The sequence below is a fragment of the Saccostrea echinata genome, unplaced genomic scaffold (genome assembly GCF_033153115.1).
Source record: "Saccostrea echinata isolate AGI-Se365-2 ecotype Australia unplaced genomic scaffold, CSIRO_AGI_Sech_v1 ptg000052l, whole genome shotgun sequence".
Classification (NCBI taxonomy): domain Eukaryota; kingdom Metazoa; phylum Mollusca; class Bivalvia; order Ostreida; family Ostreidae; genus Saccostrea; species Saccostrea echinata.
In genome coordinates this window covers 9,405,157-9,432,500 of record NW_026889801.1, presented here as the reverse complement: position 1 = coordinate 9,432,500, position 27,344 = coordinate 9,405,157, and the positions used below count along the sequence as shown (strand labels likewise).

General features: G+C 32.6%; 2 protein-coding genes and 1 pseudogene across 3 annotated transcripts in view; all 3 read right to left on the bottom strand.

Moving 5' to 3' along the window:
- Window positions 1-4,022, bottom strand: part of LOC133204031 (carnitine O-palmitoyltransferase 1, liver isoform-like) — a 29,530-nt gene extending 25,508 nt beyond the window's left edge. Inside the window, exon 1 of one of the 2 annotated variants that reach the window (XM_061339814.1) lies at window positions 3,960-4,022. The gene's annotated coding sequence lies outside the window, so the exon portion shown is untranslated. The remainder of the gene's footprint in view (window positions 1-3,959) is intronic. The other variant, XM_061339815.1, reaches the window with a different exon arrangement.
- A 434-nt stretch (window positions 4,023-4,456) lies between these two features.
- LOC133204197 (isobutyryl-CoA dehydrogenase, mitochondrial-like) lies at window positions 4,457-18,790 on the bottom strand. Its single transcript, XM_061339945.1, has 10 exons — window positions 18,659-18,790; window positions 15,187-15,287; window positions 14,663-14,832; window positions 9,835-10,021; window positions 9,261-9,398; window positions 8,588-8,723; window positions 6,811-6,908; window positions 6,412-6,564; window positions 5,877-5,979; window positions 4,457-5,533 (listed from the first exon to the last, which is right to left on the bottom strand). Exons 1-10 carry the CDS (start codon window positions 18,777-18,779, stop codon window positions 5,463-5,465), a joined length of 1,278 nt encoding a protein of 425 aa, XP_061195929.1. The 5' UTR covers window positions 18,780-18,790; the 3' UTR covers window positions 4,457-5,462.
- Window positions 18,791-20,517: 1,727 nt separating this feature from the next.
- Window positions 20,518-22,460, bottom strand: LOC133203849 (uncharacterized; annotated as a pseudogene).
- Window positions 22,461-27,344: the final 4,884 nt, after the last annotated feature.

Here is a 27,344-nt window from a genome sequence, read left to right as displayed (position 1 = left end):
CAAGATATATTTATCAAACTTCATATGCTGATATATACTGCTAAGAGCTATCAATTGCATCAACTTTTTTGACCTTGACTTTTCCTTTGACCTTGACCTCACTTTTTTAAATTAGTGTTTATCTATGTTTTAAATAAACCATTTATGATATTCTTATTGAACTTCATATGCTAATAGTAAATACATACTGATATAAGCTTTTCAACTGCATCAGCATTTTGACCTCAACCTTTCCTTTGACCTTGACCTCTCTTTTCTAAAATAAGTGTTAAGCTCAGTTTTAAATAAATCATTGAAGATATTTTTATCAAACCTAATATGCTGATATGTATTAGTGAGAGCTATTCAACTGCATCAAAAACTTTTCACCTTGCACTTTCCTGTGACCTTGACCTCCCTTCTCTTTAATTTGCATTTTGCTTAGTTTTAAAGAAACAATCTAAGATATTTTTATGTAAGCATGCACTTATACATAATTTTGTGAGATTTTATCATCTATTTCCTTTTTTTTTTAGATTTTAGTTTCAATTTTAAAGAAACTGTTCAAGATATTCTCATCAAAATTCATACACTCATACAAATTTTCATGTTGCATTAGTAATATACACTCGGCGGGGCATTTACGTCCTATGGACATATTTCTAGTTTTCAAATCATGACCTCCAAGGATAGGGTCAGACCACAATAAGGGATCAAAGTTTTATATAGGAATAAAAGGTAAAAAAAAAATTCAAAATTCTTCTTTTTAAGAACAACTAAAGCATGGTTAATATGGAAACATTCCCAAGAAGTGTAGATTCAAGTTTGTACAAATCATGACCCCATGTGTTAGGGAGGGGCCATTTTTTTTCCTGCCCCTAGTTTGCTATCCACATGGAAATGCAAATTTTAAAACCATTTTACACATCCACAGGACAAAATCAATCATCTTTCAAATGATCATGATTTAAGGCTAGTGCATAAATATAAGGGAAGTTCTGGGAACCAGGGTGTTTAAACATGTTAAATATTTTTTTTTAAATTTGACCCCCATTTGACCCCCATGGGGGAAATAAAAATTCTGAAACCTTACTGCACATCTATAGGACACCACCAACCATCTCCCAAAAGATGATTAGGCTACTGTGTAAATGTAAGAGGAGTTCAGTAGGAGTGGGACGATCCACCGGTGCACCGATGCATCACAGTATTCACTTTGACGATCTACAGATCGATTCATCTAATTTAGTATCACGATACCTGACCGCACTTTTTTTTTAATTTCCAAAAATGTCCGGACTTTAGAATTCGAAATTTTTAGTCCTTTAGTCTGTATCATCAAGACCTTTAAACAAACACAAATAAAGTACAAACGTCTTTCTGATACAGAATTCAAGATATAAGCGTCAAAATGGCGTCAGACACGCCGGATTATATTAAATTGACTAAAGATTTCTGATTAATTTTAATATAATTGACTGTAATTTGAGTCAAGAAACTTGAATTCACAGTTCATTTGTTGAATTAGTTTGTTTTCATACACTGTTATGTTCCAAATTAAATGTTCTAAAAAAAATTCATAGTTTTATTTGGTTTTAAATGTATCGTGATATGTATCGTATCGCACCTAAGGTATCGTGATATGTATCGGATCGACTAAGTTCAGTATCGTCCCAGCCCTAGAGTTCAGGGAACCAGGGGCTTTTTGCATTAAAAACGTCATTTTTCGACCCCTGTTTGACCCCTGGGTGAAAATGAAATTTCCGAAACTTTACTGCACATCTACAGGACACCACAATCCATCTCCCAAAAGATGATTAGGCTACTGTGTAAAATGTTAGAGGAGTTCTGGGAACCAGGGGCTTTTTCATAAAAAAACGTCATTTTTCGACCCCCATTTGACCCCCAGGGTGAAAATGAAAATTCCAAAACCTTACTGCACATCTACATGACACCATCAACCATCTCCCAAAAGATGATTAGGCTACTGTATAAAATGTAAGAGGAGTTCAGGGAACCAGGGGCTTTTTGCATAAAAAACGTCATTTTTCGACCCCCATTTGACCCCCAGGGTGAAAATGAAAATTCCGAAACCTTACTGCACATCTACATGACACCACCAACCATCTCCCAAAAGATGATTAGGCTACTGTGAAAAATGTAAGAGGAGTTCGGGGAACCAGGGGCTTTTTGCATAAAAAACGTCATTTATCGACCCCCATTTGACCCCCAGGGTGAAAATGAAAATTCCGAAACCTTACTGCACATCTACATGACACCACCAACCACCTCCTAAAAGATGATTAGGCTACTGTGTAAAATGTAAGAGGAGTTCAGGGAACCAGGGGCTTTTTGCATAAAAAACGTCATTTTTCGACCCCCATTTGACCCCCAGGGTGAAAATGAAAATTCCGAAACCTTACTGCACATCTACATGACACCACCAACCATCTCCCAAAAGATGATTAGGCTACTGTGTAAAATGTAAGAGGAGTTTGAGAAAGAAAAGTGTGACAGACGGACGGACGGACGGACAGACATGAGTAACAACAATATACCTGGACTTTCTTTAGAAAGTGCGGGTATAAAAATGCCATTTTCCCTAAAAATAACATAATTTTCCAAATGTTAAAACCAATATGAAATGCCAGAAAAAATTATGTGTTTAAATTTCCCTATATTTAATCAATATTAAATGCTAGAAAATCATGACAAGTCTTGAATTAATTATTCAGCCATGAAGAGAACAAGATCTCAACACAATCATTTCCTTTTAAAGTGCATTTGTTCTAATTGTTCCCCACTTTCGCAAAGCATGGGGACAATAATTAGTCTCATTTGTCTGTCCTTCTACAGTATTTGTTGTCACCCTGTCTGTCACACTTCAAAATTAAAATTGCAGAAAACTTTAACCTTGGTCATAACTTTTGAATGAATGAGAGAATTAAGATAAGACTTTTACATTTCAAGACCTTTCAGAATGTACTATGTGTTTTGACCTCAGGACCTTGACCTAGAAGTTTGATCTACTTTCCATTAATTTTGACTTAAAGGTAACAACTTTTAAACAACAGAAGATAGGGTTTTCAAATTTCACAAGTGCACCATTACCTGTGACAAGACCTTTCAGAATGTACTATGATTCTGATCTCATGAGTTTGATCTTGAAGTTTGACAATTTTAACCTTGACTGTAGTTTTTTGACTAGAAGAGACTCCAGGGCTTTCATATTTTGTTTTTTACATACAGGTATACATATATTACCCTGAACACTTTTCAGCATGATGGATCCACAAGACTTGACACATACTGACACAAAACAGTTACAATATACCACATATTTAATTCATGTTCCCTTTTTCAGATTAAATATCACTTCTTTCCTCAATTTAACTTGTCCTGGTCTAAGTTCCAAATTTGCATGTGAGAGCCCTAACCTGTGGTAAAGTTCTATCTTTATCATGTTTATATTTTCAAAGAAAATCCACTAGCGGACAGAAAGTTATCATTCAGCTTAAGTTATTATAACACATTGAGCGAATCTATGAAAATATTCATCAATCATTTTCGTCCAAAGAGTTTACTGCTTTTACATAGATATTTTTTTTTAAATATACAAATATGGGGTAGGGGGAAATTGGTTTCAGCATGCTCAGATGTATTCAAAATGCACCTTATTAGCCTACTTGTCAATGAAATTGTTATCAACGCATTTATGCAATAGAGTTATATATCTCTTTAAAATGCTTTGAGCACTTTCATCGTTGCTTTCGAAAATCAGTCAATCTTCTTACTGATCATGAATGATCAATCCCCCGATTTACTGGAACGAGAGAGAGCAGACGAGTGCGTGCAAAGTCACAACTATCCTATTCATCAACTGCAGTTAAACACTATGATCTTCACATACAATTCAATGACCCAGAAAGAGAAAAGCAAAAGGAACTACTTTCTTTTCGAACAATGAACTTTTACAATACCTAAATCGCTTTTTAATATTCCAGGATGAGGATCACTTCTCGCCCTACAAATCCCGAATCTCCTCCGTCAACAGATCGACTTCTGACGTCACGTCGATAATTGATTGAAACGCTTCTCAGCAAGGTGAAAATGTTTTGACTAATCAAGCGTTAAAAATACCCGGAAGAATAGTTTAAAACATGAACCAGACAAATGCTATATTTCCGGAAAAAGAAAGTCCCCCTCCTGTTTCGATAGGGAACCGAAACTAAAAGTTAACCTTTGAAGACATCAACTCAGGTACATCCTGGCAGACACTTCACACTTCCTGACAGATTTCATGCACGGATCTAGGAAGAAAAAAAGACCATGGATTGTGTCTATATCTATATGATATCTATATCATTGTACCGAGAGAGTGTGCGTGTGTGTGGGGGGGGGGGGGGATCTTATACACCGTGCATACATAACCACACCCAAAAAATTATTTAAAGAACAACAACCAAAAAAATCTCTCTCTCTTTTTTTTTACTTTATATTCATATTATGCATGTACATATCACAGTCATCTTGTATAATATTTAAAAAAAAAACTAGTTTTAAAATTTCTTGTTTCATATGAAGAAATTTTTCTCCACATAGATGTACTAGAAAATAAAGCAAGTCTGCAAAACTCGCAAGTAGATTTTAAAATTACTTTACAGTAGAAATGTAATCAATATCACATATATCAGCTCTGCATGGATCCTTAGTTTCTAAGTCTGAAAAAGTTAATAATTAACCAATAATTTTCAGATTGGTGGAATCAAAATGTGCAGAATGTAACTTATTAATATTCACTTTTAATTTAAATGCCATTTCTTATTAATTCCCATGAGTTAAAATAGGAAACATGTTGATACCCTTCCAGTGAACTTTATTTCATAGAACTCTGATATCTCAAACATCACAGTTCTGCATGAATACAAAAGATACATCAAAGTGAGTCCAGTTTCAATTTCGAAATCTGGTATATCACAAAGTTTTTTAACAGTCCTGTTATTTTTGAGATATCAAATTTTTAAAGTAACTGTATATTTGATTCTTAAGATAAGAAAACAAATTTAATTCCATTTCTCCAAAAAATCATCTGCCAAAAGTTGATAATCCCATTAAAAATTGGCAAGAAGCAGCACATCACACAGAGAGTAAAAGTTAGAATTCAACAGTCAGGAAGAAATAAATGCATTTACATGTACCTAATTTATAAGTAAAAAATGATGTTGATCTTTTCATACATGCTGTTATACAACCCATCAGTGTATTTTTTGCAGTTTCCTACCAAAAGATCATTCAAAATGAGTTTTAATTACCCAGGAAATGTATCACACTATATATTATGCAGAGCAACAAAATACTCAGGTATATACTATGTATTCTGTGTTGTTGTGATTCGTAACATAAAATCTCATCACTAGAAATTACATGGAAATGGACAGGTCACATTTTTATGTCAAATAAAAGAGCAGGTTACTACAATACTATCAAGAATATTTTCTTTCTCCATCTGTCAGTAAGTCCCTGGATATCAAAAGTCTCATTATTTCATTTGTTCCTGAAAAAGAAAAGGATACCCATAATTTCTTAGCCATGTAAATTTTTTAACAAGCATGAATGACTTTAATATCAGTAGTCTAACAGCTAGGATAAACAAAAAAAAAATCAACTTTTAAAAATATCTGATAATGGGCTTTAAAACACAAAGACATTTTGCAAGGAGCTGGGGGACAGATCTAAGATTTTCATTTTAATACAGAAAGCACAAAGTTAATAAAGAAATAGCTTATAATAGGGGTGCATCCCTCATAAATCTGTCAATGAATGGCTTTTTCCTATGAATTATTGCTAAGAAAGTACAGTGAAAATGTTTATCAATGTAATTTAAAACCATAAATTACCTTCCAGGATCTGATGTACCCTAATGTCCCTGACATACTGTTGTATAGCATAGTCTTTCAGATAACCATAGCCACCATGGAGTTGTAAAGCTTCATTACAAATCTAGGGAAATATGAAAGAACTGGTACTTAGGAGGCATGTTCAAATCTTTATATATTATAATGTTCAACTTATGCATGCCAGAATCAATAAAATTATGTACACCATAGATGCTTGGATCTTAGTTCATCACAATCAGGAAACACTGAATATATACATAATAATCATTGAAGAGTTCACATTTCACCATTTCACGATTGATTGATTGATTTTTTTTTTTTGGGGGGGGGGGGGTACCATTCCATAACCTGTACATTTTATATAATTTGTATATGTGAATTTAACTGTCAAATTATTTGTATTCTACTTTGAAAATAGCTCTGTAGTAAAAATAAGTCTATATTCAAAATGTTGAAAATGTCCTGGTATCAAACAATCACTAACAAAATACATGAAACCTGACTACAATTAAGAAGAATCTTATAAGCTGGTTACTTTTGAGCATTCTTCTGTGGCAAAATATTTGGCCATAGAGCACAGGGACACTTTTTCGGGCCAGTCCTCATCGAGGGCTTTGGCAGCCATTCTGACTATGTTTCTCGAGGTTACAAGTTTAGTGGCCATTTCTGCCAACGTGAATTGGAGATGCTGAGAAAAAAAATCAAGTTTTATTACATGTATAATTAATGCTTGAAAAAAAATGGTGGGTTAATAATACACTTTTTTTTCAAATAAATTCAATTATGAAAAATGTTATTTGAAAAACATCAATTTTTACATTTTTATGACTGTAACAGACTTTAAAAAAGAAAATATCATTACATTTACCCTTCATAAAAAAACTTGCTAACCATACTGTCCTTGTCAAGTATGAAGCTCTAATTTTTTTTTTACCTGGAAACTGTCCAATGTCTTTCCAAACTGTTTTCTGACTTTGAGATGATCCCTGGCAAGTTCAAGACTAGATTGTGCAGCCCCTAATGAGCAAGAAGCTGTAAACATAAACAAATGAATTAAAATTCCTCCGTAATGTATTAATCAAAGGGAGAACAAATTACCATCACAATATTTTGTAGGGATGTGCAATTTTATCTGTATACCGGTATATCATGATTTTTTATTGCGTGATACGTATCGTGATACGGAGACTAAAATACTGGTTTTTGGAACTTCATGTATAAATTTCCGAAATTATTCATTTATCTGTTCAAACTATTGAATGACAATTACAGGAAGTGTAAAAAAAAAATGTTGAAAATAGTTAAACAACGGTATTCAAACATGCTTTATATTGAATAAATAAAAAATTTAAAAGTGAAGTTATGCTTTTATAGCATATTTTTAAGTCATATCATGGAAATTCATTTGAAATTGTAGTAAAAATTGTGTGTAAAAAATATCATGATATAATTATCATGATATTTTTGGGAAAAAATCGTGATATATCACAATACAAAACTTTTGCCGATACCCATCCCTAATATTTTGTTTTCTCATTCTAGAGATTGTCACATCTCCACAGCTGCTCATTTTCTGCAGTACATGTACATTAATTCTCATTATCTTGTACAGGTGTACTTCATAAAAGCTGACATTCCCTCCACCCAACCCCCTCCCTTTCATGTTCATTATTAAGGAGTTCTACTGCATCAGTTAGTTTAAACATAGACTAATCAGAGATTACAGAGCTGACCTCAATGAATGTTGTCTTTAAGTAAGGCAAAGTCCCACACTAAACTAATAATCTAGTAGTGTGCATCCCTAGATGCAACATTTTTGCAATTTTGGTCTGATATGGCTTGCTGCTTGGGAATGGACTTATCTAAAAACTTAAAACTAGTCACTCATCCAGAAAATGTAAGTCAAATCCAGCATCTGAAGCAAGTTTGAGAGTGTTCGTCCCCTGATGCATCATCCATTCAAGTTTGGTTCATATAGGCCTTATAGTTACTTGGAAGTGAGATCTGCTCAAAAAACCTTTAACCTGGTCACTCATCCGGAAAATGTAGGTCAGGTCCAGCATCTGAAGCAAGTCCAATGGTGTGCATTCTTAGGTGTATCATCCATGCAAGTTTGGTCAATATAGCATTTATAGTTTCTTGGAAATGAGATCTACTCGAAAACCTTTAACCTGGTCACTCATCCGGAAAATATAGGTCAGATCCAGCATCTGAAGCAAGTCCAATGGTGTGCATCCTTAGGTGTATGTATCATCCATGCTAGTTTGGTCAATATAGGGCTTATAGTTACTTAGAAATGAGATCTGCTCCAAAAACTTTAACCTGGTCACTCATCTGGAAAATATAGGTCAGATCCAGCATCCGAAGCAAGTTCAGTAGTGTGCATCTTTAGATGTATCATCCATGCAAGTTTGGTCAATATAGGGCCTATAGTTACTTGGAAATGAGACCTACTCCAAAAACTTTAACCTGCTCCAAAAACATGAATCAGGTCATTCTTTAGCTGAAATTGCAGCATCTGAAACCTTGACTGGTACAATGAAACACACTAGAAGCATCTCTGATTGATATAGGGCATAGAAGTACTTTAAAAGAAAACTGCTCCAAAAACTTTAACCTGGGACGCTGACGTCGAGGGTATTACATAAGCTCCCCCAACTTCGTTGAGGTGAGCTAAAAACCAAAAAACATGAAACTCCACATGTAGTTACCTATGTTAATCCTTCCTCCATTCAAACCTCTCATGGCAATCTTAAAACCATCCCCAAGTTCCCCTATCAGATTTGAAGCAGGTACCTCACAATCCTCAAAAATAACAGCTCGGGTAGGTTGGGAGTTCCAGCCCACCTGAAAAAAAAATTGAGATCTAGGTCATTTGTGAAAATTTAAAGACACTGTTTGACAAAAAAAACTTCAGATCCAGCTCCATGTTGTATGGCTACAGAGACCAAATACATACAATATTACCTACTACTTTATCTTAAGGCAATACACTTAGCAAATATTAAATATTTTGACCATGCCTATAAAATAAATTTTAACATACCAGATTGATTTTCATATTTTATCATATTTTCAAGAGTTATCTCCCCTATCGCAGTGCTACCATATTGATTCAACAACAATTACTATAAATGCATTATATTTACCATGTACAATATTAAGCAGAAATGGATTTTTCAACAAGTTAGTGGAGATTTTATTTAGTGCTTTTTGAATGTGCTAGATAAAAAATATATATATATACAAGACATTTATCAGTGTACTTGATTAATTTTAGAAGAAGCCTCTTCCCACAAAAGGTGCTAAATAGAATACACCGCCAGATGTAATACGTACGATTACAGTAACTTTGCAAGGTTGTAAATGAATATTATTACAAACCTTTTTCTCTCTCTTGCCGAAGGCTAATCCAGGAGATCCCTTTTCAACCAGCAGACAGGAGATTCCTTTAGGGCCCTGCTCCCCCGTTCTACACATGACTATATAAACATCTGTGTCCCCTCCTCCACTGATGAATGCCTGTCAACAGAGTGATCTTCAAGTGTTTACGAAAGTTAGGTGCATGCAAGGAATTTAAAAAATACTATGATGATAATATGTCAAAGTAATTTATTTCCAGCAAAGCACTGTAAGAATTCATTACATATGTAGTTACATAAATATACATGTAAATTCATGTTTATATATATTTTAAATTCATCAGTGGGCCAAATATAACTGAAAATTACAATACATTCTGTATTTCATCTTTTTTTTTTTTTTTTAAAAATCATTGTAAAAATTCATTTTTGAATTCAAAGAATGTTAATGTACTATACATTATGGACTTACGAATTCCACAAATACTTCCTCTAGAATATATCAATTCCTGAACCAGAAATGAGCATTATTTCCTCAGTACACAGAATATGTGATACAAATCAATTTAGCCATTTGTCTCTAGCATTGTCCTCACCTTTGAACCATTCAGTATTAATTTATCTCCCTGACGTTTAGCTGTGGTGCTGAGGTTTGCTGCATCACTGCCATGATTTGGCTCTGTCAAACAGTAGGAAGCAAGCTTGTCCATAGAACCCAGCTCTGGGATCCATTTTTGTTGGAGATCTTTGTTGCCAAATTCATCAATCATCCAGGCACACACACTGTGGAGGAAAGAAAGAGAGATAATATTGCTTTGTATGTAAATGTGCACATCACTCATTATTGTTGATAAGATTTCTACCAGTAATTTATTTTGAAGTTTTCCCCAATAAATGTGTAAATTGTAAAAGTAAGTTAAACTAGAAACTCATTGCGAGCAATGAGAGGTCTTCCGTCCGATTTTGAAAGTAAAAATGTAAATTCAAGCTGAAAAGGTGATAAAAGAAATTCAGACACTTTGGAGATTTAACCCTGGTTGTCAGGGTGAAAATCCAACGTGCTAACTATTAACCATTCACTTTTTTGCATCACTTCCTGTCACGACCAGAAGTAACGGCGATACAAGATTTCCTCGCGATTCAAATAAACTGATGAATGACTATCAGTTCTGAAAGTTTTAGACTTCAGTCGTTTACTGTTGCCGAGCAATTTCTAATTCTGAGGACAGGTAAACACGCGACCGGAAGTGAATTTTATAAAAAATCTCTGACGTTTTTCTATACATTTGCAGTATCTACAAAATGCATAAAAACATTTCAAGTACTTTATCGATAAGCAATATTTATGAGAAGGTTAAATATCGAAGTAACGTAGCTTATCACCTAAAACCGGAAGTTGACGTTTTTGTTTCCGGTGGAATCTAACATGTTTCAAAACAGCGAAAGAGATGCAATAAAGTGATGCAAACTTTAATTTAAAAAAGAAAAGTTAAAATTTTTGATTTCTTTGATCACTTCCTGTGACGACCGGAAGTTACGACGGACGCGTTTACCAAAATGGTTTTGCCTACTCCTCAAGGTCTGCTATTCATAAGAATTTGGTGTTTTAATCTTTTACCTGTTTTTGAGATCTCGCTCAGACAATTTTTCATTTTGAGGACAGAAAAACACGCGACCGGAAGTGAATTTCTGAAAGATATTTAAGTTTACTCTAGACCTTTGCAGTCTGAATAACATATTTAAAATTCATTTCCAATACGTTATCTATAAAGAATATTTATAGGAAAGTAAAATACTCAAATTTTGAAGTTTTTCTCTTATAACCGGAAGTTGTCGTTTTTGTTTCCGGTGGGACCAACATCTTTCGAATCTGCAAAAAGATGCAATAAAGTGATGCAATCTTTAAATAAAAAAGAAAAGTTGAAATTTTCGATTTCTTTGATCACTTCCTGTGACGACCGGAAGTGACGGTTGACGCTCTGAACCCAAATGGTTTTTGCTACATCTTAAGGTCTGTTACTCATATAAGTCTGGTGTCTTAATCTCTTACCGTTTCCGAGATCTTGCTCAGACAACTTCTCATTTTGAGGACAGAAAAACACGCGACCGGAAGTGAATTTTTGAAAGATATTTGAGGTTACTCTAGACATTATCTGTCTGAATAACATGTTTAAAATTCATTCCAAATACTTTATCTACAATAGATATTAATGGGAAAGAAAAATACTCAAATTATGTCGTTTTTCTCTTATAACCGGAAATTGACGTTTTTGTTTCCGGTGGGACCAACATATTTCAAAACTACAAAAGAGATGCAATAAAATGATGTAAGAATTGATTTAAAAAAGGAAAGTTGAAATTTAACGATTTCTTTGATCACTTCCGTAAGCGACCGGAAGTGCCGACGACAGACGAAAAGGTGCCCTCTCCAATCTAAAAGTCAAGTTCTATCATCTCTAACAAGTCTCCAGTTAATATCTTAAGCCATTCTCGAGAACACTCGCGGACAAAATTGCATTTTAAAATCAGAAAATTGTCCATAACTTGGCACTGGAACCGAGTTTACCAAAAAACGGAATTTTATATAAAATTCATATAAAGACCTTTTATCCCTGAAAATTTCAAGGAAATTCATTGAATAGTTTTCGAGAAATCGCGTGCACAAAATTTTGTCTAAAAAAAAAGAATAATAATAATAACTAGAAACTCATTGCGAGCAATGAGAGGTCTTCCGTCCGATTCTGAAAAAAAGAAAACTCAAACTGAAAAAGTGATAAAAGAAATTCAGACACTCTGGAGATTTAACCCTCGTCGTCAGACTGAAAATCCAACGTGCTAACCATTAACCATTCCCTTATTTGCATTACTTTCTGTCACGACCGGAAGTAACAGCGATACAAGATTTTGTCACGATTCAAATAAACTGATCACTGACTATCAGTCCTGAAAGTTTCAGACTTCAATCGTTTACTGTTGCCGAGCAATAGACCGGAAGTTGACGTTTTATTTCCGGTGGAATCTAACATATTTCAAAACAGCGAAAGAGATGCAATCAAGTGATGCAAGTTTTAGCTTAAAAAAGAAAGAAGAGAAATAATATGATTGCATCCTCTGATCTAAATAATAAAACAGGTTTTGTAATCCTCAGAAAAAGTTCTATCATTTTATAGTTGCATATTTAAGATCAGAGGTTACGCTCTATATTAAATATCGAAAAATTAGCTTTAAAAATTGGTTTGTTTTGTAGAATTTTTCACGATATGAGGAAAATGTCGCATTTCATGACGTCATAATGCATTGGCTAGCCAGAAAATTACGTCATTTTGATAGATACGCAGTCATCAAAGGTCTAAATGATATTTAATGCATTGTCAAAGAAGTTTCAGTTTTTCTGAAATTCACAGGGCCAAAAAAGGCCCTAAGTGGACCTTGTTCTTTAATATTGATACCACTACACTAGCGCAATGTACCAGCCATCATTGATGTTTACCTTGCACTCATTCCCTGAAGTAACGAGTGTCAGGCAGGTTAATCTTTATTTCTTATAGTGTGGAATTATAGGATGAAAACTTGCCAGCTAAATTTTGTGCAAGTACTAGTAGATTTACATCGGATTTGTTACTTGAGTTTTAACAATAACTGATAGCAGAGAAAATAATCTGTTACTGATAAAAACTAAAAAAAAAAAAACTATTGTGTTTACTTCCTTTTTTCTTTATGCATTCAACTTTCTATTCTATGCAATTCCAAATTCAGACATGTCCGTGTAATCTTTTTCTGTACTTCTACACTACTGCATCAGACCATTTGTGAAAGGCGGGTCAAGATACATTATTTCGCGCCAAACGTCACGAGTAAATCATCGCGCCTTTTCTTTGGAATGTGTCTTCAATTGAATAAGAGTACGTGATAGCTTCAATGAAATTTTTAAAAATATGTTGCTGTAGCCTGATTTTCGAGTCTAAGAATGTATATTTATCACACTGTACATATTACATATCGTATACGGGCAAGTAACATAAAGGCAGCACTAAGTTTTCTTACACATTTTATATTCCTCTTTACCCCCAAAGTGGATTATTCCAATTAGTAACACATTAATGAAAAGACTGGAATGTTTCGCAACAAAACACGTCTCTCCATATGACGCTCAAGGAATCTGATACCTATTATGTTCTGTAACTTGCATCTATAAAGGAATATTGCCCTACTAAAATCAAAGAAAAATATCATTGAAGTTTATTTTTCTCTCATTTGAAATTGCTATATATGTTATTCAATCAACATGAGAAAGTAACAAATTCTACTTTCAAAATACAATTCCGCAACTCTCCAATTTATGATACAATTGCATAGGTATCTAGCTACATATACATTTGCACCAACATGTTTTCCTCATTTTGTCATATCACAATTGCATCTATGCACATTAATTAGTGCAAAATTAAACTGCAAACTCTTTATGAGGGAGTAAAAAGACACGCTGATATTGTGCCGTCAAACACCGCTGCTCTGACGTCTAAAGACATAGCCCCCCCCCCCCCCCTTAAGATAAAATCTTATATTTGAGCCCCAAAAAGTGAGAAAAAATTCGGAAATTCTTTGGATTGAATCCAGATCGCCCACTAGAAAATTCAACATGCTAACCATTACACTATCAAACACCGTCTCTTAAAATTGAAAAATGATAAATATTCAGAGTATGGGTTAATCAATTTTTAAACAAACTACATATTTAGCATTCTTGTAAAACTCTTTATTAAGCCTATCAACATCATAAAAAAATATTGAAAAACAAAAAAGTTCAAAAAATTACCCTTTTTAAATCACTTCCTGTGACGACCGGAAGTTACGACGACACACGAAATGTTTCCATCACACATTTACAAACCAAATTCTATCATACCTGAAAGTTTCAGACTCCTACCTTTAACAGTTTCTGAGAACATTCATGGACTAGATTTTTAGTGGAAAAAGTGAAAAATCGTAATAATTCCCGACCGGAAGTAAATTTTTCCAAACTTTTTCAATATTTCAAAATGGCATGAGATAACAAATCATTCCTGATAATTTGGCTGAAAATGAATGAGTAGTTTTTGAGATATCGCGATTTGAAAAGGTCAGAAAAATAAAAATGAAAAATAATAATAATAATAATAATAAGAAACAGTAGAATCACTATAGGTCTTCCGTTGAAAACGGAAGACCTAATAAGAAACAATAGAATCACTATAAGGTCTTCCGTGGAGACGGAAGACCTTAATTATACGTTTCATTCATTTTCAATCCAAACAATTTTATCTCCTTTAATACTCTTAAATAATATAAATATAACTCAGGAAGTGAAGAAATAAACACTATGTTACTCAGCATGTTGCTTAGCCTTAGCTCTAAATTGTAGCTGATTAAAATCATGACACCTACTTATGAATGCTTATGTAAGCTGTGGTGCTGGCACATCCCTGTGACAAGGCCTCAAATATCACTGATGCATCCATACGTCCTAACCCTGTTCCACCATTTTCTTCTTTACAGTAAATAGCTCCAAATCCGAGTTCAGCAGCCTTCTTCATTGTATCTACAGGGAATATTTCCTATCGTGCAACACATAAATTTACTATTGACAACAGAAAATGGTACAGTACCAAATAATTAAAATGTTAGTTATATTGGCTATGACTTGTCTCTAAATCTATGATTATCTTATTTCAATAAAAGGCATGATGCATTTTCCTTCCTGGCCATACAAGATCATCATATTCTATAGCAAACACATTACCTTTTCTTTCACTGATTAAATTAATTAAAATGCTAGTTATAATAAAATGCTAACATTGCTTGATTTTCAACCAGCCCATTTCTTATACGTACTGTTAAGTCAAGAAAAATTAAAGTTCCCTAAAATACTTATTTAAAATACATAAGACATTTTATGCCAAATTATATACCTGTTCATCCCATTTTGCCATATTAGGATATAACTCATTTTTAGCAAAGTCTGTTGCAACTTTCTGTATCTGTTTTTGTTCATCTGTTAATCCTAGTGCAGCTATTTTTAAAAAAAATAAAAAAAAAAATGATATGATTTAATGAAATTAAAAAAAAACACATTTTAGGCATTTGTATTTTGTACATAATTGCAGTAAGGCCAGATAAATTAATCTTTAGATTCTCATCCCTGCCTGCCCCTCACAAAATGTCCCTACCCACTGTTTTTTATTCTGTTTTCTTTTTTTTAATTACGTTTTGTAATAACTTTGTTGCCATCAATCATGGTCAAAGTTTTAGAGTTACATCCCGTTTGCATACATGCCAACTTTCCCGATTTAGGCGGGATCCTCCCGATTTTACCCTTTGATCCCGCTCTCCCGATCGGGAAAGCAAAATTGCCCAAAAATCCCGATTTGAAAAAATTCAACCTAAAAGGATGACTGCACTTAAGGACATGCGAAAATTGTGACAAAATAAACTTTCAAAACAAGCATTTTTCTTTTAATTGCACGAATGGTCAACATCTAATCTACAACTTTATGTAATTACATTAAATAAAAGTGCGTATTTACGAAGTACGAAGCTGTTTTCTAAGGCGGGGGTCATCACAATATCTTGAATCTCCGTTCGATAATGAGGACGCCCACTTTTTCACTGACTTTATACATAGTCAGCGCATGTTTGTCTATTGTTCTCCGTTTAACAGTAGTTGTATATTTGTATTAACAATGTTGTGTCAAAAGGAGATTAATAGACAAACATGCGCTCATGGTTTAAACGAGAAAAAACTGCTTCTTCTTACATTCGCTCTCTCTATTGTAACCAAGGGCTGTATCATGTTGAATATTATAATTCACCACGTGATTTCTTACCTCAGGTAAGTCTGTGAAAACTAAATTCCGTCACGTGACTTGTAAAGTAGCATGTTTTGTGCTAACTAGGACAAAGTGCTCGAACACGTTAAATTGTTAGGCATTGATTTAAAAGATTCTTTACTTACATGGACCTCGCTCATATTGTTAATTTCGTTTTTGAAACCTCTGAACATAGTGTACTTGTGCTATACAGAATAAAGTGGGAATGGGAAAGAGTGATCTCGTATTTTTTTAATACATGTCATTGTTATTTATCTAGTCTAATTTTAGACCCATTCTTACAATATTAGCTCCACCTCTCATGCATACCTAATGTTTAATCAAGGGCAGGTAAGTGTAAATTCTCTATATTTGGAAAGAGTAAGGACAGAAAACATAGAATCATTTTATTGTATCACAGTCCAAGATCATTTTAATATTTAAATTCGGCTCGAAATTGACAGGATTCTTTCATAAATATATAGAAATGAAATAAGATAATGATATAAAAGCAACAGAAGCGATCGAAAAAGACCCAAAACCCGGCGTTAAGTGCAGTCATCCTTTCCGATTTTCTGAGTTTCCCTACCGCAATATTTTGTCAATCGGGATTAGAATATCATACTTGTTTATTCAATGTACACAGATTAGTCTCTTTGTTTATTTAACGCATGTAGAGGTGTTAATTAGCCACAGGAAATCACTTCTCGCTTGAACGCACACAGCGATCCAGGTACAGGTAACATAGCCTGGAGCAGTTAGAGGATTAAACTTTTCAGTCAGAAGGGGTATGCATATAGTGAAACACATAGATTTAGGGTATAATTAAATATCATTTTATTAAAAACAAAAATTGAATACAGTAATATGATAAACTAACAACAAAATCGGAATTAATCCATATTGATCGTTTTTTAAAAACGAAAGTAGAAAACAACAAAGCATAGCTGCTGATTTTAAAATATTGTAAAGTTTACCGGTTAAAAGAAGATTCATGAAAATAATTTAGATGAAACAACAAAGTCTTATACCTCAAGTACACTGAATCCCCCCCCCCCCCCAATGTAATATGACAACGGAATACCCACACGACACTGCCAATATTATGCAAATTAAAGTTCATCATGTTTATAACAATTTTAATTTTTGTTTGGGATAGGGGTATCCTTGTTTTAAATAATTGATGATCTCAAGAGTAAATTTATTTCTTCAAATTGTTTTGTGTGTGTGATTAAATTAATCATCATGATGTCTACTTATTAAAAGGGAATAAAATGACACTTCTATTTAAAGTACATACCACAAACAAATTTTCTTATCTTTCTCTCTCTCTCTCTCTCATCCTCAGACACACAGTGCATTGCAATTTTTCAATATTTCTTTCAATCTAATGTCTAATTAGGAAATTCTAATTGTGTAAAATGTAAATATAGAATTTAACAAATGTTTCCCAGAAACTGTACAGTAACAAAACTTCATATATTTCTAAAACTTTGCAAAAAAATTTATTGAACTGAAAGTTGTACATTTTCACATTTTTCACCAAATTATGTGTCTTGTTCAAACATAGTGTTGTTAAACTAAACAGATATCTCTTCTTTAGTGAGAGAGGTTTCTATTTAAGCAAAAGATATTGAATTTTGGAAGGAGAAGAATTGTTTGTATTATTTATTCTTAAATTGTATTAACAAGTGATATTGATATTATAAATTAAAAAAAAAATGGGATAAACATTTATTTTCACGACAAAATGCCGCGAATTTAAAGCTTTGAAAATTGTCGTCATGCGCAAAATCCCCCATGGGAATTTTCAAAAGTTGGCATGTATGCGTTTGTATTATATGTGTTATGTCACGTGGTGCTATTTTTACCACTGACCATAGGAGCTTGTGGAGAGCAAAAAACCTGTTTATTTCATATTTAACATTTGTCGGCAACTTATTATAAGATGGTAATATCGCTACAGAAAATGGTAAATCTATATAAAAATTGTTTAGTAGGCTAAGTTAGACATGTTGAGCAAAATTTCGACAATGTCAAACGTGTCAAGAACAAAAAAATTTATGTTATAAGGACTGTAGAAATCTGTGATATTTTCAGACAAAACATAAGTTTTTGTTGATCAGACCAAAAAAAAAAATATATTTAGAAAAAAGGTCAATGAGAAGTGGTGAATAACACATAAAATAACCATTTATGTACAAAGTATTTGGATCCGCACCTAATTTTATAAAAGCAGAAACTGTTATGTGTGGTGTGTACCAACGTTCTCATAAAATCATTACTACAATGTGTAAGATAAATATTTTATACAACAAGAATCTTCTGTATACATTTTAAAGAATAAGCAATGAAATCTATCCATATTGGCATTTACAATGTAAAAATTTCGAATAAATAGATCGTTATGTAGATATTTACAGTATTAAAAAATAATTAATAAAATCCGCCCACCCACCCCAATTTTAAGCAAATTAGGATGAGAATCTAAACTTTGAATCATGTGGCCTCATACAATGTATTAAAGGCGATTTCTTAATCAGTAATCATGAAAACGGGGCTAAAAATATATTACGATTGATGCAGCTTCCATCAACCCATATTTCTCCAATACTTCTAATAGGATTCACACTTCTGGTGCGAGAATTACATAAAACATTTTTCAATAACAAACTTGTCCTTCTAAGAGCAGCCATGATTAACACCTTTTTTGGGCCGATGATATATAGGGTAATACTAAAATACGCCTGCCGACGCCTGCCAGGGGAAAATACGCCTGCCGAGAAAATCTATACGCCTGCCGTGTTATTTATCGAGTTAATTTGTAGTTTGTTAGATATATTACTTTTACAGACCATGTAGTTGATATTTTACCAAACCAAAATAATTTAAAAAGCACAGTTTGGAGTTTTAATTCGTTTTAAAGTTTGCATACTTCGTAGAGCACGCCTGCCGAGAAAATCTAAACGCCCGCGGTGTTGTCTCTATAATTTCTTATTATACAATATTTGATATATTACTTTTATAAAGTATTTGGTTAACATTTGACCAAACATTAATGCGAAAAATAATTTTATTTATATTTGATTCAATAAGCGTTTGATACGAGAGTTTGCAATATTAAAGGAGATAACTCTTGCTTGACAATAGGAACTGCTGTGATTAGACCACGTACCTAGTGTTTTTCTTTCTTTTTTTCCCCCTCTTTTCAATAAAAACTTTAGGTATTTGATTTTATATTCGTTTACAGAATTACGAAGGCATGTCAGTAAAAACTATGCGTTTTACGGGTAGTCGTTTTGAATCAGAATCTGAAATATTCAAGGCAATGTTGTCCTTTTTTAACATCAATGTATAATTATTATTTCAGGTTATATGCAACAAAGTTATATTTAAATAAATACAAAATGTTACAGGTAAGAGAAAGGTAATAATTCAGGCTCTTCCTATACAACCATCTATATGGAAATAGACGAAATGAATAAGAAAAACAACATGTACATGTATGTATTTGACATGTGTACATGTATAGGAAATATCTTTAACGATAAAAGGTTCAATTCAGGGTATAAAACATGAAAAAAAAAAATAATTGTTTCAAATAGCAAAATCAACATTATAATTCTCAAAAGGACATATCAGTTAACTTTAAAAAAAAATACCCACAAATCGGCTATCGTTAACTTTTTACAACAATTTCAACATACCATTGATTTTAAGGAATGTTACGGAAGTTAATGCTTGAACAAGTCTTTTTATTTTTTAAATAAAGCTGATTTTGACCAATTTTTGTTTTCTGATGTTCAGTATAGAACGCTAAATTTGATTAATGAAGTCTCGCATGAATCCGATAAATTAAAATTCGTGAAAAATATCGTTACGGAAGTTAATCGTTACGAAGTTAATTTCCAGCCAAAAAAGTTAAAAATCTCGACAATATTATACAAATATGGACTCAATGTAGGTCAATATGCATTTATAATGACCCAGGATGACAGATATTGACCGAAGATACATGGAGTATATCGACCGAGGGCGCTAGCCCGAGGTCGATATTCTCCATGTATCTGAGGTCAATATCTGTCATCCTGGGTCATTATAAACGCATATTGACCGTGCATTGTGTCCATATTTATTATATTATATAATTTCCCAAATTCATTAGTACATTGTATATCTTCCAAATGTTTACAGAGATAGTGATGTGCTGTTGTAAACCATAAATAAGTTGAATGAAAATGTTTCAGAATTTATTGAATTTAACTTCCAAAATTAACAACCCGAGTTTCCTTTCATTGAGCAACAGTCCTCATAATGTATAACAAATATCATAATAATTAACAATAACAATAATTGTAAATCTATCACAACATGAATAACAAATGAATAAATTATGAATAGATATCACATATATGTATTATTTTATCTAGGCAATGAAAAGTTTCAATATTTTCAACATAAAATCAACTTATAACAATGTGTAACAATAACAATAATAAAAATCAAAATAATAACAGTAACAACACTGAAATAATTATTCCTGAATTATTTCATTCTTTTACTGATTTCACCAATATACTTGGTCTACTGATTATTCTTAAAACTGATATTGTAGGTGATTGTTACATTTGAACAATTGTACATGGTTGGTAAAACAGGTACATTTGGCATGGGAATATTTGCATAAATATTGTCTAAACCATCATTCAAGGTTGCTTGATCATTGCAAGTTGTCAAAGTTGGAGAACATGGCTTTGGCAGTGGGAAACCAATATCAAAATTAGCATTGGTAGCCAACGGAGCCTGGGTAATGGTGGATGATGCTTTAGACTTGGAATTTGATGACACGACTCCTGAACGTGCACTTAAAGTTTCTGACATTAAACGTTTTGTACTTTCGGTTGTTTGGCCCGAGTAAGTCTTCAAAGAACTTTCAGATTTGTGCCCTGTAACACTCATGATATGTCTACTTGGCACACGTGCTTCGTCTAAAATGTGGACAGTGGTTGCCCGGAGAGAATGATTTGTATAACGTCTCGACAAGGAGGCTGCCTCACTGATGACACTCATCATGTTACCAATCTTGTTGTGCCCCAACACTACATTATTGAAGTGTACGTTATCCTTTGGTACCGCACGCGGCTGCTGAAATAAAAAAGGGCACAGTGGGTTCAACCTTCGGACTAGTTTTACAAAGCTCCTCAAAGGACAGCGGTCACTATCTAAAAAAAAAAAAAAATTAATAATTACCTTTTTTTTTTTTTTACAATTTTAAGAAAACACTGTTATTTTTGTGAACTTAAATATAGTATTAGAACATACCTCTAATTTCATACATTCTGCCTTCTGCTTTGCAGCTGTCATCTTGATGATTCTTTGTTTGTTCATCTCGAATTTTCTCCACATACATACATCCCTCTCCGTCAGTAGTAACAGAAAAGTCTGTTCGTCGCAGAGTTCTTAAATTTTCACGGCCTCTTCTGCCAAAGTGCATCATGATGTCCACAAAGACCTATCATATATCAAAATAAAGTATTAATAGATGCTTGTGATCTATTATATGACCATTTGCCGCAATCAATTTTAAAATTTACCTTGTGTTGCAACACCTGGGCCGAGTCAGAGCTTGAAAGGTAGTCATACATTTTTATCAAGTCAGCATCAGATATTGGAGGATGGTGGTCTATGTTAGCCTGCCCCTGCCTCTTTAACTCCATTGTCATCCCTATTTTTTGTTAAAAAATAAAAATTTTCAATCCTCTAAATATATCTCATAAATAAATACCAACACGAGTATGCTCAATGAGTAGATAATTCGTGAAATTAATATATCTTTGTAAGCTGATAGTATTTCTGAAAATCGGGAGTCCTACCTTTGAAAAACTGGTTCGACTCTCGGAATAGTGGTCCCTTGATAATGTCAACGTCTGGTCGAATAGATTGCAAAAATCTCTGTATACCCTGACGATATGATAAGAGAGTGGTTTTTTTGTACATTTCCCCTTTGTTATTCCGAAGTTCAACATAAAATCTCCCCAGCAGACGATCAAGTTCTTCACACGTTAGGCCTTCAAATTCTGCACTGATTTGTTTAGAAAGTAAGTATTCCCGAAAAATGTTAACAGATATCCTTGTTAATCGTTTTGTATTCTCGGCCTCAGAGTTCTTCACTATATCTTTTAAATCTTCCTCACTACAACTCGCAAACTTGCGAGCTTTCGTGTCTTTCGATGCCATATTTGACTGAAGCGAAAGTGAAAACGAGACAGCTCGTGCGAGTCAATATTCGCTTTCAGCGGTCATTATCAAAAAATAATGACTTCGTATTGACCAATCAGATTACCGGATTTCACAAAGTTATATAATATTTAAAAATAACGTTTGTTTTAAGATGTTAATCAAAAGTATGAAGCATTTCGCTTCCAAAATAATAATAAAAAAAATATATACCTTAAAATAAAATCCTGAATTACGGTTACGGAAGTTAAATTTTTAAAGAGACAACTGTTTTTGTCTTATTCATTTTGTTTTATCGAAAATTTAATGGTCTAAAGTAGATTGCAAGATTTTGAAAATAATCGATTTTATTCATTTAGTTTAATCAGGAAAAAAATTATCCCTCGAAAGTTCCAAATATTCCCGCTATATACATGATGAAAAATGGCAAAAGACTAAGTACACAAATGTTACAGTATCTTTGTTATAGTATATGAAGATTGTTAAATTAGTCTGAAATGATATGGATGTCTGAATTTATGTTTACTGTGTATACACAGACTGCAAATCTCATTGAAACTAAATTATCGATCTTCATGTATACAAGACAAGTACAAGTACGTAATATTATGTGATATTACATAATTAGGTACATGACAAACTGTGAAGTTTTGCACGTGCGCTATACACACTCCATGATGGAATGATGAACCACAAAATCAGAATTAGTAAAATTTTACACATTAAGTTAAATAAACGAATTTCAAGAAAAATGGATGGATTTAATACACTTTCATGTTTTGAAAACTATTGAAAAGATCGCCGATTTACATCAGAACGCTGCATTACACACACACACACACACGAACGATGATACGCCTCTGTAAATAATTAATTGTGGTTTTTTGTTCTTCTTCAGATTAGTATTGTAGAGATTGTTATAATGGTTACACAATCTGTATCGTGAATCAATTTTAATTATACTATATCTTCATAAATGGTTTCGGAAACCTTCCTTGTTTATGATTCGTTTCTTTTTTTTTTTTGGGGGGGGGGGGGGATGAAGACAGAAACGAGAACCAGAAACGTGAAAAGAAATTCAACATGTATTTACAATGTCACATCACGATCTCATAACTAGATGTTCAGACTAATTTGAATCAACCAAACTTTAACAGAAAATTATATTGTAGGACTGTGATGTGAAAACTTTAAGTCTAATTAATGCATGGTATTCTATAAAAATCGAATATACTCATTGTGTGTGTGTGGTACAATACAGTTTACTATTTTTTTCACACATACATGTATGAATAAAATAATTCTGATCTCGTAAGATTTGTGTATTTTATTATTAGTGCACCGAGCATGCCGAGTTACTGAAAATATACGTTCAGGCTACTGGAATAAAATATTTCAGTTCTTCCCATCGTATGGCCAATTAAAGGTTATCTCTTTAAAATTTGATATTACTATATACTTTTATGTAGTTTATTAAACGAATCAAACATAAATCTTATTTTTCCATTTTCATTATTTATCAAATGTTAACTTTATGCGTAATGATATAATCTATAAAAGTAAACACCATGAACATTGCAGGCATATAGTTTTTCTCGGCAGGTGTGCTCTTGGACGTATACGTAAATTTCAAAATTACATAAAATCATATATTTAACTTTAAGAAAAAAAAATCATTTGTTTTACATACATCAACTTCATCCTATATAAAAGTAATTCTTAGTCTTCTAAGACGAACGGAAAATATTATTCATATATAAGTATTGTGAAGTAAGAGTTATCTCCTTTAATATTACTGCAAAGTCTTGTGTAGATTTTATTAAATCAAATATTTCTTTCTTTCTTTTGTTTTTAGTTAAATGTCAACCAAAGACTTTATTAAAGTATTACATTATATAAAATAGTACGTAATTAGAGAAACAACACCGCGGGCGTGTAGATTTTCTCGGCAGGCGTGCTCTACGGTGTATGCATACTAGAATACGAATGAAAAACTCCAAATTATTCTTTTAAAATTATTTTTGTTTGGTAAAACATCAAGTAAATGGTTTATTAAAGTAATATATCTAATAAAATATAAATTTCGTCAATAAATAACACGACAGGCGTATAGATTTTCTCGGCAGGCGTTTTTTCCCCTGGCAGGCGTCGGCAGGCGTATTTTAGTATGACCGTGATAGATACACGACCGTCGTGCGCATAGTAAGGAAAGTCTATTTACACGACCGTCGTGCAAATAGCTATTGCAAATTGCAGAGATATATACACGACCATGCAAATAGATATTAAGTAAAAATCTATTTACACGATCGTCGTGCAAATAGCTATCGCACATTGCTAGAGATATGTACACGATCGCTAATACACAAACCATAATAAATATACAAGACCGTCGTGTGAATTCTTGAAGACACGACATTGTTTACACGATCACTTATAATTTTAATTTGAGCCTGCAAAAAAACATGAATGTTAATTTTTTGACGTTTAAATACTTTAGATGAATATATGCATTTATGAACGGAATTTCAATTTAAACAATTTAATATATTTTAAAGGGTGCATTTAAACACATTAAATAAAGAAAAATAAGGGGAAAAAACAATCGATAATTTAAGCGATCCGATCCCGATCAGAATTCGTTTGAATTGATATAGTACCTGGGCAGTTTGTATGTTTGTTTGTTTCTAATAAATGGAGTTATTAATAACACTTTTTTAAAAAAAAATAGAAAATAATGTAAGCAATTTATTGTTTCATACAATATTAATTATTATATTGATTATATTTATTTGAAGCGACTGTTTTTAATTTAAAAAAAACAACAAAAACTTGCAATCGCCTATCTGCATTGGTAAAAATAATCTACCATTCTATATATATATATATATATATATATATATATATATATATATAAGCTAAAATAGAAACACACAGTTTGTAAGACTTAATACTTGGTCAACAGATTACAAATTAATCGGTAATCATTTATAATTGATGCATCAAAAGTATGTTGCAACTACCGTGTGTTCCTCATATACATGTACAACTGTAATTGTAATAAAAAAAAATTCAAGAACAAATTACACAAATGACAAAAGAGTTTAAATATAAAACAAATCCACTATACATTTCACTTTTAGAAGTTAAAGATAAATTAGGAATATAAACATTTGTTTACAAAAGAGCGTCAAGTATGATATCTTGGTCAAATAATTAAAATATGTCAGTAAATGACGTGCACATTTTGGCTGAACTGTTAGTGTTAGGGTTAACAGACATGTACAGTAAGATATATGGTCCAAAATCATAAAGACTTTAGCATTTAATTTGAACAATGGTGAAAGGGTAACAAAAATTCGTAATTTACACATACAGTAAATGTTTTAGAAATGGATCAATCTGTTTATTTTAACCCACACATAAACTTCTGTTTATGGTATACATAAAAAAATCTTTTAATGCATGTGATCAAGAGACAATGCGCAAAAAAAATTTGAGGATAAAGGAAAATAGCAATTCTATGAGGTATTATCTACTGTAAAATACTGTAACGGTCACAGCGATGGGTCTCTCCTCTCCTCTCCTCTCTACAATCCCAGACCAAAAATTGACCAAAACTTCCTATATAATTCCATAAATATTCAAAAATTTCCTAAAATGTACTTAAAATATCCCTGACTCTTCTTACTCCTAACACACAGCTTCTCTATAGATGCGATCCTAGTAGAAGAGCAAAAATTCACTGAATCTCTCCTATTTATACAAAACCTGATATAGAATATGGAAAATGTTGGAAACGCTGGAAAATGTTAGAGAATCTCTCGTGACATCTCCCTTAAGCGACAAAGTCTATAGAAAAATATAACAATACATACAAGACAACTATTCTGAATCACATTCTTAAATTAAAATAAGTAAATTATTCTTCATTTGATACAACAAATAACACCGGATAACTCCAAAAATCCTAAACTATCGTAACTTTTACGATCGGGCTTGACCTCTCACAATTTACGACCACCAAATGTAAACAATGTCGTTACAGTGAACTTTACAACAACTGAAAACAAGTTAAAGTACAAGAAAAAATGACTTCATCAATAAAGCTATGGTTTATTTATTACAGAAGACCAATTAAAAGACCCTGACTCATCAAGTAAGCTAAAAACACCACAACTTTACTACAGCTATGATCAGCTGATTTCTCCTGTTCTACATAACTCAAAACGTGCACAAACTATTTCAACTCATGCAATTCACTTAAATTTGTCAATAATCACCTATCAACTACATGAAAAGCATAAATTGTACATATTCCTGCAATGTAAAGTAAATATAACACATATACAAATTCATCTCAACTTTCCTACAAAATATGTCAACAATAATATCAGGATCAAACCAATCTGTCAAAGCACTGGACTGCTACAATACTAAATAATAACTAGAAAGATACTAGTTCAATATATCTGACGTTTTCCAGGCATTTTTCACGATTTTGATATTTTTGTACCAGGCACGTAAAATATCAAAATGGAGAAAAACGCCTGGAAAACATCAGATGTTTTGGACTAGAAAGATACTAACAAATTAATAAGTGCTTGACTAGAACTCAAATTTTGAGCAATTATACAAAAAAAAAAAAAAAACAATAAATGCACTATCCCAACTTATTAATAATTATTGCAATTAAGATATTAGCTCTTAAGGACAGATGACACAAACAAACTTTTGTCAAAAAATTTGAAAATAACAACTTAAGTCATGTTTATATGAGTAAAATGAACAAGTTTTACCACATAGTTTTTAACTTTTTATTTAAGTTTCACAATAACAGGGTTTGACGTGAAAAAAAATTGTATTATAGATTAATAAGGATGGTTGCAGAAAGTAGAAATTTGAACATCGTCATGATAGAAGGTTTATAATTTCTTAATATTTTAGAATTTTATTATTTGCATCATTGCATCAAAAATAGGCCCAAAAATATATACCAATCCAGGCATCCATTTATTTTATTT